Below are 16,758 nucleotides of genomic sequence, written 5' to 3'. Positions count from 1 at the left end.
AACAAGACAAGAATTATATTTATAAAATATTTTATTTCAAAATATATAAAGAAACTAATCTAAATGACCAACTAAACGATGCGAATAATAAAATAAATATAAAACAGTACAAGCTTAAAGTAATGAGAATTTCATAAATTGCATCATAAAAAACTATCTGAGATTAAGTGCAAAGTCACTCTATCTAATTATTTGCATGTGACAGTGAATTACAAAATGATAATTTCGCTTCTTATACATAATTATTATGTCAATGATTTTTCCTCTGAGATAAAATCGCATTGCTCAATTTAAATAGGAATTTTTGTTAATATTTTTTGGCTTCTAATTTAAGCAAAGGAACTTTTCATTCTAAAAAAAAAACTAAATCAGCTTTCTACAGTACCTTCTATAGTACGATTCATATTAACTTGGCAGCACGTGGATTATAGGAGGATATTATGCTACATCTGTAGTCAAAACTTCAACATTGAGACTTGGCTGCCAAGTTTTTTGAAAACTACTATACCGTAACAAAAACTAAAAAAATCCATGGAAGATAAAAAAAACATACTATAAAGCTATAATTTCATACTAATATTCTAGTTGCCAGGGCACATAAAAAGTATTATTTCACGAAGAATGATATGACGATAGTTATAAATATTATTATAATAATTAAAGCAGTCTATGTTTTGTTATTGTATGATCCTAGCTTACATTTTTATGATATTGAATGACTATCATTTTTTTCAAATATAAAAATGATAAAAATATGTATACAAAATGCAAAAAGCTATTGCTGAGTGTTTATCGCTTATAAAATGGGTTGTTCTACATTAATATTATTTTAATCATACAAACGACCTTAGTATTCAATTATAATAGGCTATCAAGTTTATCATTTTCCAATATTGTTCATTGCTTTGGATTCCAAGATTACGAAAAATTTGCTAGGTATTACGAGTAGTTTATGCAATTATCCAATTATCTCAAGTTGTCATTGCTTTAATTTTTCTATTACTCTAGGTCATGTGACTAAATGAAAGATCTGTTAGAGTTCGGTTTAATATTAAGTCTAGAATGGTCGTGATATTCAATATCAAATTTTTTCGATCAACGCTTCTGATGGGTTTCTACAACTACACGGAAGAACCGCTATCGTCTCTTCGATATAAATTCAATCACATACTTGTCATAAAATTTTGTCAATTTCAGATTATTTTTTTTCAACCGATTCTTTCGCTGTATCAGTATACTGATTCAATATACAGTAACTATATAACCATAGTCACCTATATAACCTATATCTGTCATGTTACTATAACCATAGTTATATAGTTACTGTAGTTAAGTATAACGGATCCTTTAATAATAATAATAATGATGGTCAGTGTTCTTATTATTTGAAATATAAATTCACATCAAATTTTATTTGCTCATTGCTCCTTTGGTATAAAAATGCATAAAGCTTCCAAGATAAATCAGATAGGGCCTGGATACACCTACACCAACGAAAATATAAAGCTTTGCAAAAGAGGTTTTCTGTGAATAAAGGAAAATTAATTCTGTGAATTTAGATATACAACAGATTTATTCTCTCTGATTATCGACCCTTTCATATTTGAGAAGTACGATTCATCTAACTTTGGCAGCAAATAGAGCATAGACTGACTTACTGTAACTGCGCCTGATTGCTGTCATGAGTGTGGTTGGATCCACAATAGTGTTTATGTGATTGCAAGACAGACATATTTTTCTAGAATATTATTTATGTGTAATCAATACTTTGCTTTAAAAATTATCGCTTTGGTTGGAAAAATACTGTAAATTTATAATACCCTCCTTTTATGATATTTTGAATTTTTCAGGTTTATTGCCAGGTATTTTATGAATAGTTGGGGTTTTGTCAAAGTTATCATTGATGTTGCAAGTAACTGAATATTCTATTTCATTCCATTGGAAAATTATTACCATAACGTTTCAAGATGCATGCCCATAATTTGATGACAGTTATTCAAATTCAATTTATTTGCCAATAAAGTATTGCTAATTTAAATGAGATCACTGATAGTACAAACAAAAAAGATACTACATTATCACTCTGTCATGTTTTCCTTTACTTTTTTCAATATAAAGGCACCAAATTGTCAAATTAAATACTGCTAATCTGTCCAAACTATTAATCTAGGAACTAGATGATAATAAAATTTCAATCTACAATAAGGTTCACTATTTGCAACAAAAATCAAGAATTATCAAACAAGTCATTACAGAATTGTATCTAGGCTAATGGAAAAAGAGAGAAGATAACAGCTTTATGCAATTCATGACTTATACAAGGTGAACTAATCTAGTGTATCCGGACCCTTTAGACATAAAAAATCTAACAGTCTACCGCTTTTCAGTCTGTCATCAACTAAACAACGCTCAAATTTAAGGAAATTGTCAACTAAACAACGCTCAAATTTGAGGAAATTTTCAACTAACAACGCTCAAATTTAAGGAAATTGTCAACTAAACAACGCTCAAATTTAAGGAAATACAACTAACAACTATCAACAAAATAGAAAGTCAACTAGAATGAGATGTCAGGAACAAGTGTCATACAGTACTCAAATAAATCGATTTATGGATAGGATAGGAAGAAAAGGAATAAGTGAATATAAGAGAGATTTGTGGGATCATTCGAACGTAATGAGATTAGTGTTTGCTGATTTCTCCTGCTCCATGCCCAGTACACTGCACAGAGCTTCGTACCATTCAACGGCCGCGTCGGGACTAGCAGCACGAAACTTGTACAAATTACCTAGAAAAAGAAGAAATCGAAACATAATTGTACAAATTACTTGATAGAAAAAATGCATTATATATAGATTATACATTATAGAGTAGAATACTTGTACAAATATACTAGAAAATAATTGTGAGATAATAGTATACTTGAACAAAAATAAAAGAAAGAGGAAATTGTAGAATACAGTACTCGTTTTCGAGTTTTTGTCAATCACTATCAATTTAACCTGATGATAACCAACAATCTATCTAGGAAATATGAGAGAAAATATTGGGATGTTTATTATTTATATATAACGTAATATACAGTAGGTAAATTTCATTATTAAAATACACTCATTAGTTTCCCATGAAGTGAATTATTTCTCTAGTGAAATTCAGGGCCGATTTCCGAGATCGGGATTTAGCTAAGATATAGACTTTGAACAGCTGGAGTCAGAAAATTAGTTTTCCAAAACGGGGCGTAGTCGCAGTTTTTATTTTCTCATTTCTATAATTGGAAACGTTTTTCCTTGACGAAATTAAACATCCCTAAATAATTCAAAATAGCTGAAACTTTACACTATTTTTTCTTTATTCTATTTTGTGTTTAATTTTCTAGTTTTTCGAAATTTAAATTCAAACGTGACTATAACAATGACTACGACTACGTCCCGTCTCGGAAAGCCAATTTTCTGACTCCAGCTCTTTAAAGTCTAGAACTTAGCCGAATCCCGAACTCGGAAACCGGTCCTAATAGAGAGTAGTAGGATGTTTATTTATATGCAGTCAGTCGTGGAGTATGTAAATTTCTTTAATACACACATACTACTATAAACTAATTTTCATTTCCTTAAATAAATAATTTATGTAAATTTTTTCATATTCGTTTCCTATGAACAACATTACTCGTTTGTTCTGAGATTAGAAAAAGATAACTGAATCTGGGATCTAATCAAATCAGTGCCAAAGTAATCAGTATTGCATTATCTAATAAATCTGGCATTTGAATTCAACAAGACATAGTGAATAAACATGGTGTAGCTCTGCATTGGTGATAGAGTGGAATGAAGCTGGATACGCCTTACCTCCGCTCAATAGTAAAAATAATGAAGACATTCATTCAAAAAATAAGAGTCAATTTTTTAGCAGTGAAAATATAACCTATCTTTAGGAAATTTTACTACAGTACTTATAAAATTCAAGGAATAGAGCAGTTTTGGGCTACGCCCAGTCATAACAGCTATAGTTAATGATGTTTAAGATTTTTTTCTTGAAAATTACCTATGGTCGAAACTAGTCGTTGAAATATTTTAAAGTTTTTAATAAAAGGGTACTAAAAGTTTTTATCTGATTAGTGATTGTATCTATGAATTAATAAATAAACAATGATGCAAATGTATTTACATGTGTGAGGATCGCGAATGAGAAAGACGTCGGGTTGGAGAGGGTTGTCGGTGAGGGTGACAAGGCAGCCGGTCATCGGGGCCAGCTTGCACGGCTCGCGTTTGAAGTCGCAGCGCTCGCTACGCCCGCCAACGCCACATCTACAATCAAATAACAACAATTTATCAAAGAGGAAGGAAAGACATACCAAAAAGCACAAAACCGCACTCAACAAAAACAATATTACAGAGAGCACAAGAGATTGATACAAATTGACTAAATCCTAATTTTGTCTCTATAATTTTCAAGTATATCGTTAGTAAGTGTGAATTAATTCTGTAATTGTGTGTGATTGATAAAGCTTGGTTAAATCGTAATTTTTTCACTCATAAATATTTTCAAGTATATAGTTAGTGTCATGTAATTGTGTCAATTTCAAATTGCTACAGAAGTACAGACTCACTTTTTTAAAAAAAGAAAAGAACAATTGTGTGTGAAAAAATTTCAAATGTATAAAGTTTTACATGGTGTGAATAATTTGACTTGTTCAACGTTTTACATAATGTACAAAATGGTACAAAGTGCTCAGGTCACAAATGGTAAGCATTAAGGATGCTCACGTACAGAGAGTACTGAGTGATATAGCATAAGAGGATATATCCTTTAGTATAGGTAGTTTATGTTCTAAATGTCAATTTAAATTTATTGTTAACTCAAGCCGATTACTGTTGACTACAGTCTGTTATTACTGTTTTGGCCGGATGAGAGTGTAAGAATGGCACAGTATGAGAGGCTACCAGCGTCACACAGCTTCACGAAAAAGAACTACTAGGACTATCTGTTTGAGTTAATAGTGAAATCTGGGACCTAAATACTCTATACCATGGGATATCTATCTTCTTATGCTATCTTTTCTCTATGGTATTATATACTCAGATTCATATCTTCAAATACCTGACATGTCATATTCAGTACTAGCAAGCATATACTTAAATTACAATGTACGGTAGTGACTGAAATTATTTAGTTTTTTCCGTCAAAAAACACTATATAATCAAGCTATGCTGTAATACTGTAGTTATTGGACGACTGACCCCTTGAAAGACTTTGGCAGATAGAAGACGAGCGCCGTGGCCCATAGCTGGACCCAGTACCGCTGCCATGACGTCACAGCCGGCTTCTTGCCGTCCTTGAGCAGGGTCTTGCGACGCAGACAGCCCTGCAGTGTCACCGCCTCCTCCACTTCGGCGCCGCACCCCACCTGCAAGTCTAGTGCGCCGATCGTTTGTCGTCTGCCAACACACAACCAACAACTTATTATTGACCGAACGAAGTGAGGTCTGTGTTTCAACTCGAATTGTCTTTTGTCTGTCTGTATGTAACGCAATTACAACCAAACGCATTGATAGAATTCTATGAAATTTGACAGGAATATTCTTTTTCAACTGCGCGTCAATGTATAAGGTTACAAGGTTTTTCGAAATTTTGCATTTTAAGGATAATATGAAAAGAAAAGGAATTCCTCCATACTCCGATATCACTATATATATAATCTACTCTGAAGATAGGATTAATCAGACTATAGAATTATTCATAATCAATCAGCTGACAAGTGGATTACACAGGTGGCTGGAGAAGCCGTGTCTATTTCACTCAAAGACCTTAAAAATGCATAGACTCACATGCGGCGCTAGTATCGTACTTGGAATTGAAATCGGCCATTGAGGGGGCAACCTATAAGATTATTACATACCAATGCCTTTGTAATCTATAATATTACAAATATAAATATATAATATCTCATGCTAAAGTAATCCCAATGGCGGCCTTCAATTTCAAGTAAGAGCTATCATTGGGAAGGCATAGGCATTTTGGGTCTATATCTCTTTAAGGTCTTTGATTTCACTTGACACTGGGGAGCGACACAAGAGAAATGCACCGTTTAACGGCGCATGCGCTTTGTATTCAAACGTACTTCATAGCTGCTCTTTCATGAGCTGTCACATGGTCTCATATATACAGCGCGAATTCGAGCTAGACTACTACACCTCGGACTTTTGCATTCATAAACTGATGCACTAATGTTTGCATAGGGCATTCCTATTGCTTTCTCTTTTAAATAAATGAGTCTTTTTCAATTTGAATAGGCTAATAATAATGTATTGTACCTGATAAACTAAAAAATCAGTTAAAAAATAACTGATAATTCTGAATAAAAGAAATTGGAGATTAAAGAAAAGTTTATGATGTTAAATATTGTCTACAACTAAAATAGTTGTTGATTTATTAGTTGATTAATTGTCCACAGAAATAATTAAATGAAAATTATAAATAAATAAATTAAAAATAATTAAATGAACTAAATAATGCTGGGAAATTATAATATTTTTAACTGAAAATAAATAATTTTCATCAGATGGAAAGATTATCACAGAAATGAATGAATACAAATTCAAACGTGAACTGAGTTTGTTAACATTTCAAACAGGTGACATTAGTTACTTGTGGATGAGAAAACTGCGTGAAGTCTACTGTTCACAGAAATACTAGTCTAAAATATTATAAAAGAAGGAATTCTGGAAGGCCACATGTTGACTCAATCAAGGCCAATGACGACTAGCCCAGTGTATGGATGGGTGGATAAAAAACTGACCCAGTCGCTGGCCCAGACTGCAATTTAACTAGTGCCCAATGAAGGGCAGTGATAGCCAGCGCTGGCAAACCACCCATCCATACACTGGCGCTGGTCGGCATTGGCATTCGTTGGTCCAAAATTAATTAAATACTACCATTATAAAGTGGACCTCACTTTAGTCACACATTGAATTCCATGAGAATATTATTATATTATGAATTCCACTATTTTGTTGATCAATAATTATTAATCCTATGATAACAACAGTGTCAATAATTACATCAACAGTCTTGGGTTTTCATGAGTTTTATAACAAGTCAACACATTCCACATTCCCTAGTTATTATTAATAATACTGTATTGGAAAATATTTATCCTGTTATAATAATACCTTGTTAGAGGATTCATGTGTTTTATGACAAGTCAACAGATTTCACATTTCCCAGCTATTTTTTAATAATACTGACGATATTATCCTATTAGAATAATACCTTGTTAGAGGATTCAGACTATGAGCATGAGGTAACGAAGAATTATGCTGAGTTTCTTCTTCCATAACAGAGTCATCCAACAAGTGCCTTGGCTGCGTTTTCGTGAAAACACTGCAAAAAACAGATAGTTAACAATCAAGCTATAATAGAAAACAGCAAACAATATATCGAATAGGATGTTCAACTGACTTAGTTTATGAAAGAATTGAAATGTTATGAGCAGTTAAATGTTATGTCTAATAAATTATGTAGTTGATTAACAATTTCTTCACCAACATTAACGCTATACTGTGGTATGTTTCATATAGCTTGGCCACATTATTGGAAATATAGAGATTATTTTTGTTTTGACAAATCACGGAAAGATCAAATATTCAAAATGAACTAGTATAGTGATTATGGAACACCTGTGGTGAAACTATAAGTAGATTCAACTAATAGAATATTCAACAGTTCAAGTATACTCAGCACCTAAAATAAATGAACGGTAGTGACATTTCATTTTTACATGCAGTGTAGTAAGTTGGTGTAGTATACCAGTAATTGGAAATAATTTAGAAAATACAGTTAGCCGATGATTGGATTTTTTTAAATTTAGAACTGTTGATTCCCCATGACAAAGACTGTCAAAATGGTCTTCGAAATCCTCTTTTTTACAAGTCCTCTATGTAAAAAAACATAAAGGATTTACTAAACCTCCGATATATTTGTCAATAGTAACAATTATCAACAATGAATTCAATGAGACAAGAGTAAAATTATTATTGTTTGGAAGCTGGCATGACACACGTGTTGTAAAACATGCAGAAACTATAGAACAGTTGAAATAATCATAGCACATAACACACATAAAAATATAAACTACTCAAAAAACTTTGAAAACATGATAAGGCAATAAAACATTCAACATACAATACGTAAACGTGCAGCTTGAAATAAGAAAACAAAACTAAATATAAATCATGGTGGATTGTAATCAAACTTCAGAAACAAAAGACTTGTCAATTATATCAAATATCAAGAATTTCATAAAGGGATCTGAACCCTTGAACCCAATGATTAATTCAGAAATTGTTATTTTTTGTAGTAATTTATTATAATTGTAATTCAAATGAATTATAAAAATTAAACAACCCTACAGCGTCTATCTCTGTCGTAGGACGCTCCAATTATTCATTGGAGATATAATAAGTTGATAATATATTGAAGAATGCTTTCAATACTTTTAAATAATAACAATGTTGAAAAACATTATAGTTGGAAAGGAGATATTACACAATATGTATAACAGCCCTGTCAATATGGTTCATGTACTACATCGTCAAACTCACAAGTTTAACTACACTATGGGTCTAACTATATTGCATGAAGAATGTAGTTAAAAAATATATTTCATTTATATTCTAGCTGTGAATAGAAATTTAAATTTGCTTCCCAATTTGAAACCTCAATGAGAATTCGAATATTCTTCACAACAAACGTCGATGGTAAAAGTGAGTAGATTAACAGAAGCATCTATAAAGAGTTTAAAAGTTTTCATTATAGAGTATAAATGATGGGTGAATAGATGTACGAGAGGGGATATCAAAAATTCATCGAAAAGTGAGTAAATTGGAAATTTACTGTGTTAATAATATTGAGACCTGAAAATTAGAAACAAAAATACAAACTAGTAGCAAATCAAAAACTCTTGACAAAAAAATTAAAATGAATGTTTGTAAATAAATAGGGGAATTTTCTATGTTACATTGATAATAGAATCATTCATAGATAATGCATGATATCACAATAAAATAAGTTGAACAAACGATAATTTGACAAACATCAACAAAACAAAATGCTTTCCACATTCCAGACAGAAGACGAAGAAGAGACGAACACATAGACAGAACAAGACAAACACAGAGAGAGAGACAGCATGCAGTTGCATAGAGTAGTCAGTCTATAGAGTAGAAACGATGAAGCAGTCTATTCACTCACCCCAAGCACTTAGTTTGGTTAGCAATAGGGACAGGGACTGATTCGCCCTGCTTATGGAAGTTCCTTGGGAGGCTTGTACTACGAAATCTGAACCAAATCCATCCAATTAATCAAAATTTACGAATCCAAACGATTCAGATCATAATTAGAAGCTACACACTTTCCTAGCCGCAAGAAAAATTGGATCCACATTTTCAGTCTTAGCTTCTCTCTACACGGCTAGGAAAGCTTAGCTTTAGTTATATAAATGTTTCAACATACAGTGGAAAATCAGGTAATTTTCAATAGAATCCAATAATTTAAATCTTCTTATTGCCGATTTATTGCCAAATACAAGAGATATTTTTACAAATAAAAATAATCATTAAAATACAATAGTTTTTGGCGTGACTGGAAAAAGAAGCCTTGAGCTCCAACCACGAGTTCTAAAAAAATTAGAAAAACATTTTTTAATGTAATAACAGCCAAAAATAAATTAGTTTAAATAATTTTGAAAAGATAATAATAATCATATCGAGTGACCTGTCTTTCTCAGGTCTTGTGTCAGTTTTCAAGTCGCAACTGATCAATTTCAGGGCCTCTGACACGACCTAACGACCGGTACCGACGGTTTTACGTGTCCATCCGAAGCACGGGAGTGGCCCGACAATAATATCTTGCCCGGGCCGGGATTTGAACCCGGGCCTCTTAATTATAAAGTCAGTATCTAATCTACTTGACTACGGCCGCTCCAGCTCCATTCTTTTGTACAGAATCGAATGATTTTTATTTGAAATATCGCATCAGACAATTTTATGAATGTGTTTCAGATTGCAGTGAGTTCAAATCGCATTTGTAGAGAGATTGAAAACAATTTTTGAAAATTATCAAACCTGAATTTAAAATAAAATAAAAAAGTAAATTCCATCTCGAGATTACACGGTTTATATGGCACATTATTGTGTCTCAATAATTAAGCAATGGGACTTTCATCAAGAGATTAAATAGTATTTTATGGAAAATATCACGGTTTATGCTCGCATTTTAAAACTTTATCCGGAAAACTATTACACAGTAACGCTGAGTTCCAGAGATTGACAAGAATCATGTGGAAAAAATAAACATTGAAACAAAGAAACAGAAATGACAATGAAGACCAACCGGATTAGTTGAGAAACTAGAAAGAAATGTAAGAGCATTAAATACACATACATTATCTAAAGTCAAGATTTTTGGTAAATAATTCTATATTACAGAATTAAGAATATGAAAGAAGTATGTATTGGAGCTAGGCTAGCTCACCATGTTCGTTGGAAAGAGAAAGAGTAATGTACAAAAATTATATGATTCTGCAAAAGCAAACAATATTTACATGAACCTGTAATTTTTGCAATTTTTCCCTCGTTGTATAAATGCCTAGTTACTCACCTCAACCATTATAATGAAGAAGATGGTTCAATTTCAGTCAAATTTGAATAGTGGAGTAGCAAGTTTGCTCAACATTCTAAAAAAGAATGTCAGGCTAACGATAACACGTAGACATCTAATTTTGCACTCTACAACAGTTTCAACAAGTTCTAGTAAAAAGAGTAACCGTTCACAAGCTCTTTCCACTAATGAAAATAACAACATTTCAGGCATATAGCATTCAGTATGAAGATTGAAATGTTCAAAAACGTACAAAAATTACGAAGTAAGAAACTGGAAACTATGAAGAGATGTGTTGCTATTTGTGTATGATATGATAGATAGTACTGTATGATCGAAGATTACATGAAAATGGAATTACGACGAATATGTAGTAGCGATTGATCTGTGGTGTAAGAATATTCTGAGGACCGGCCAATATTCTCACAATCATCTTGGATTATTCATAATCTTGAGTCAATAATTTTTTATTCGTCATAGAAAATCAATTGCATGAGTTTCAAATATGATTGTGTATGAACTTCGAAGTTGTACACTATAGCAGAAGTTTAATAAGGTTCAAGAAATTTTAATAAGAAGATTAAATTTATGTAAATAGTATTTCAATCGATGAAAATGATGTTGAAGTATGATGATAAATGAGTTTCTGTAGACGAATAAAAGCAAATAAGAACATAAAAACAATGAATATAGTTCAAGCAATAGACAATGAAAAACATTTCAAAAATGCAATAACAATTTTGAAGTTGAGGAGTAACGGAAACTGGACTGGAGATAATAGGTATTTAGAAGGAACGAGAGGTTGGACAGAGCCCCTATAGGGAGTTTTTCAACTGTCAGCAATTTTTTATTTATCAATAACATAATCAGAAAATCATAGACTGATTGGCAATGAAATCCAGACTTATCCTGATTTATTATTTCATTCCCGAATTTTGATTGAAGACAGTATTGGTTGAATGGGAAGTGTTGATGTTATTGATAAGAAGTGCTGATAGTATGAAGAGAATCTCACTATAGGATTTGCACTGATCAAAGCCAGGATAACTGAGAATAGGGAAATATTCAGAGTAACAGAGTGTGTTCCTCAACTGGCATTAAGAGCGTCACAAATTGAAGTCCAGCCATTAGATAACAGCTGATAGCAATATTTTTATCTGCAAAAAGTAGAAACTTATTACCATTACAGTCACAAAATTCTAGTTTAGTTTATTCTTCACTACATACCATTGAATGGGGAATTTTCAGACTCTTCAAGCTGATTCTCATTAATAAGCCGTGTTGCGATTGGGACAGATTGAGGCTATTTCAAGAAAAGTTGACCATAGAATATTCAAAGTGTACAGCACTCAAACAGAGCTCGTGCGCTCTCACTCTGTTACTCTGTGAGGTAACGAGTCAGGATAGGACATGTCAGGTTTAGATAAAAATCTAGACCACGGTACTTAGGAGAAGACAGTAGGGGTCATCAATTTGAGTACGCAGTTTGTGAGTAGAGTGATTGAATAATGTCTCATCCACTATCCGAGGTTTCAAACTCCTATTAGCAAATCCACACATAACAAATGTTTGACAAACATGATTTTTCGAAACAGTTGAGGAATATTTTTTTATTCTGGGGTTGGATAGTTTACTAGTAGTCGCTATAAGAGAGAACATTTTCGTCCACAATTTTAAAAATGGGTATCTTAACAAAAAATATTTGTTTTTTAGTAAGGACGCAGCTTCCTGGATCTATACTCAAGAAATGTTCAATAAACATGTTTCTCAATGGATTCTAACAATAAACATTTTACAAAGTTTTAACAAACAATATTTTCTCTGAAATGAACAACTGGCAAACTGTTTATCAAAACACACAATAAAGGGTGCATACAAAACAAATTTTCAATAAACATGTTTCTCAAGGGACTCAAACAATAAACATTTTACAAAGTTTGAACAAACAGTATTTTCTTTAAAAGCGACAACTGTTTTTTAAAACACACAATAAAGGGAGCATACTTTACAAATGTTCGATAAACATTACTGTTAAGGGACTCAATGTTCAAACATTTTAAAAAATGTTTGAACAAACAATGATTTCTCTTATAGCGACATCTAGTAGACTGTTTGTCCAAACACATAACATTCTCCCCAATTGATTCAAAAAACATGATATTGCCATACATTTTCTAAGTGTGTTTAAACATTTTTAAAAGTTTGAACAAACAATATTTTCTTTCAGAGCGACAACTAGTTAACCGTCTGTCCAAACTCATAATAAAATTTTCCCCAAATGTTTCAACAAACACATTATTCGTCATACAAATAAAAATATAAATCTCAGTAACCAAAAAAGACAATATTTGTCATACATTTGCTAAGTTTGGGCACAACTTTGAGGTCTGACTCCGAACAGAATATTGAAATCGTTAAAGAGTAACTGTTAAACAGTTGGTTTGAAAGTGGACGACATCAAAACCCCGTGAAATTTAAGTCGAAACATGACCTCTACCGTTGTCTCCTCTGCACCGTGATCTAATGATGAAATGTGATTGTGTAGTTGTTGGTACTAACTTGGTGCCGAGCGAGCGACACTTGCGGTGGCCGGGCACAAACTTGGCGACCGACGGCTGCAGGTGGAGGTGGTGACGCAGTGAGCCACACGCCTTGGCCGGCGACAGGTTGAGGGAGGCCACGCCGCCCCCAATGCCACCACCCTCCACCCCCGTCACCGACTCCTTTGAGCTCGATGAGCTGGGCACTGGCGACGGCGGCTCTAGTTTCAACGATAATCTGCAATCAGAAAGTACAAAGATTAGTTAATTGCAGTACTGACGAGATAATAATTAGAATCTATAAACTGAAATGTTCATGAGTAAAATTAGGTATTACGACGAGGCAGAACATCTCTCTGCAACGCGGATCGATCTCTGTCAATCAAAGCATAAGTAGATAAATGAAAACTGACAGATGGGTACTTACGATTAAGGTGAATAACAAGGGCTCAAATTGTTAAAACCACTAATTTAGGCTAATGTCAAAGTTCGGATGTAATACCGTCATCGAATAAATGCTGATCTCATGGTTGAAACACTATGGTATTGTTTACATATCATAAGATTCTAGTAAACTTCACACTGTTAAATCCGTATAGTTTTGTTTGTGATTTGAAAGGTTATTTCAGAGCTAGGTTGGTTATTTTATTATAGATCATCGTGAGGAACTGAACGAATTTGAATAGCTATTGAACTACAGTACTGATGAGGGATCTGATTCTTTTTTCAAATTCAACTTTTCCCATTATAATTATTCGAAAACATGAAAATATTAAAATATTTAATCTTGATTATAAGAGTTGAACATTTGAAGAAAGATGATATTTAAATGTTAAATATGAGATAGAATTTAATAGCTATCAACAATTCTTTATAAAAGAACATTGTGATATAGTAGGCAGTAAATAAAACTTACAATCTTACACCCGGTTGCACAAAGTATGTTAACTTTCAATACCGATTAAATGTCACGAGAACCAATCAGAGAATTCTTCTTCTCAGAAAAACCTTCTCTGATTGGTTCCCGTGAAATTTAATTATGATAAAAATTCAACTGGCTTTTGTGCAACCTGGTCTAGAATAATATAAAAGACAATAGATATTTGTGCAACTAGTGCGCAAAGTGACAGTTTGCTGCACCGAAAAAAACGTTTACTTTTCTTTCGGAGCAGCAGATAAATGATGCATTTTTTCCATTAGCTAATGCAGCATTTAGCATTGCTAATGCTAAACGTATGGCTTCTTGAGTGCAGCAGAGGAACTTTGCGCACGTATTTCACATTAAATTTTTCCTACAGTTACCATTGAATATGAAAAGTGGGTAATTATGGGTAAAATTCCCTGAAATCCATCAAATGTTTGTGCGTGTGATGCTGTTATTAATAACAACCTTAATTCATTTAAAAGTTAATAATCCAATTGAAGTTGAAAATTCTCAGCCAAAGTTCTCATTTTTATTCATTCAAGAATCAGAAAAAAATACAGATAGAACAAAAAATTCACATTTAAAATACACGCCAACAGCTAATTGGGATGGCTGCAAGATAGCTGAACCGACAAGCGCGCGACCTAGCGGGAAGAATCGTACCTAAGTTTGTTTCATTCAGCTAAAAACTACAGAAACAGGATTCAGAAATTTAGACTTTTGCTCAAATTACCGAGAAAAATGCTCAAGGTAAACTGAAAAATATTTATAAAAATAACATAGACAACAGATAATATTTATTGTAGTATTCTTATGTTTTTTTATTTATATGGATATCGAGCGGTAATCATTTAACCTCAAAATTCGAATTTTATAATGTATATTTGCTACTTTTCTCATTGCTTGCAGTTGAAATAATAATTATCAATAAAAAAGAACTATTATTTATTTTTAAATGATGAGAATTCGTAAACGATGATTATTTAATTATGATTTACATGAACATTATTCTTGTTTTGGATTTCTAGATTGGGATTTTATCATAAATGTAGGGTAGCCATTGAAATGATTCTTATCTAAATCTAACCACAGTCATTGTTACCAACTTAATTTTTGTTTTCGTGCACTAATCCTCCATATAACCCACCAACAATTTTGTGTTGCCATGTTGCAAATCTGGAGTGCAGAAAAAAAATTTCCCGCACTAGAGCGGAAAAGTGATTCTTTGCTTTCTGTAATCAGTGCAAGAATGGCCACTTTTCAACGTAACTGTGGGAAAATATTATTGCTATACTGACTTGTACTGGTCATCCTCGACGAACTTCTGCAGTTCCTCGATGTATCGCACCGACCGCAGATAGCGCTGTATGTGAGGCAGGGCGACCAACTGCGGATAGCTGCTCTGCTGGAGCGAGGCGATCACTCGCAGAATGGAGTCCATCTTGGTCCGCCTTGGCTCAGGCTGGCTCGGGGGCGCCATGTCGATGTGAACCGGGTCGTCCTTGGTCCGCCTCGGCTCGGGCTGACTCGCGTGCGTCATGTCGATGTGGACCGGGTCGTCCTTGGTCCGCCTCGGATGCGCCATGTCGATGTAGACCAGGTCGGTGAGGAAGACGCCCAGGTAGGGGATGCACGGTCGCAGCGACTCCATGTGCGCGCGCAGCACAGCCCAATTGCTCGTATCCGAGAACACGTCCGCCAGCCGATCGAACGACTGTTTGTCTTTTTTCGACAGGTGACTCCACGATTTCGACAGCCTGCAACCAAACACAACAATAAATTACACTAAAATTGCTGGGTGTAGAATTGGTTACTATTCATCTATTGACAATTATTGTGACTTACTAATATTCGTTCTATTTGTTTATTTCCTTGCTGGTGATTGGTTTCTTATATTTTTGCTGAAAGTTTTTTTTTTTGTTAACTTATGTTTTGAAGAACCAATAAATATTTTTTTCATTTTTTTTGTATTTATTCTGTTTTGTGTCTACTTGGCTGTTTTCATTTGCTATTGATTGACGTTGTAATGCATTGATGTTCTCTTCTGCGACAGCAGTGAAATATTTATTTATTGTTTGTATTGACGTTGTAATGCATTTGATGTTCTCTTCTGTTACTACAATAGAACATTTATTTATTTAAAGATTAGCTTCATTAGGGATTATCTGGATAGCATGACATGCAGTGCCGTTTGCACAGTGAACACTCAAACTGAATTAATTATTGGTTTTGAGCTCAAAGTGAATCGCATTACAGCAAAGCAAAACATTTTATGGCCCAGTTTAAGCTGAGATTCCGTTTAAACTGACAATGTGCAAACGGCCTTGTCTACCAACTTGATAGAAGTAATTTATGTAAATTACAATATGATGTATTGGCTTTACACTGATTCATATTAACTAAAAATATATGTTGCTATTTAAAGAATGAACTGACTAATAGGATTATACTACATCTATGTAAATATTATGTAATAAGGCCGGTATTGAAAGGCATGGTATTAGACAAGACCCACTATGATATAATTGAAACAAAAACTTATTTTAAAGCCAAATTGTTCGGTTAAATCAACCTCAATTTTGAACCCTTTGCAAGGTTCGAGATAGATAGATAGATGACTTTCATTTACACTTAACAATT

At 33.2% G+C, this 16,758-nt stretch overlaps 1 protein-coding gene across 3 annotated transcripts in view; it reads right to left on the bottom strand.

Moving 5' to 3' along the window:
• Positions 1 to 13: 13 nt before the first annotated feature.
• The window catches only part of LOC111056239 (ras-specific guanine nucleotide-releasing factor RalGPS2), a 36,068-nt gene continuing 19,323 nt past the window's right edge, over positions 14 to 16,758 (bottom strand). For 2 of the 3 annotated variants that reach the window (XM_039430212.1, XM_039430213.1), the window contains exons 6-12: positions 15,417 to 15,875; positions 13,213 to 13,431; positions 9,247 to 9,333; positions 7,267 to 7,377; positions 5,235 to 5,432; positions 4,162 to 4,301; positions 14 to 2,788 (exon numbers count right to left, since the gene is read on the bottom strand). In XM_039430212.1, the coding sequence (XP_039286146.1) occupies positions 2,664 to 2,788; positions 4,162 to 4,301; positions 5,235 to 5,432; positions 7,267 to 7,377; positions 9,247 to 9,333; positions 13,213 to 13,431; positions 15,417 to 15,875 (1,339 nt within the window). In that variant the 3' untranslated portion in view covers positions 14 to 2,663. The remainder of the gene's footprint in view (positions 2,789 to 4,161; positions 4,302 to 5,234; positions 5,433 to 7,266; positions 7,378 to 9,246; positions 9,334 to 13,212; positions 13,432 to 15,416; positions 15,876 to 16,758) is intronic. The other variant, XM_039430214.1, reaches the window with a different exon arrangement.

Source organism: Nilaparvata lugens, chromosome 6, assembly GCF_014356525.2.
Source record: "Nilaparvata lugens isolate BPH chromosome 6, ASM1435652v1, whole genome shotgun sequence".
Classification (NCBI taxonomy): Eukaryota; Metazoa; Arthropoda; class Insecta; order Hemiptera; family Delphacidae; genus Nilaparvata; species Nilaparvata lugens.
Note: the sequence above shows the minus strand (reverse complement) of the source record. Positions and strands in the feature narration are given on the sequence as shown.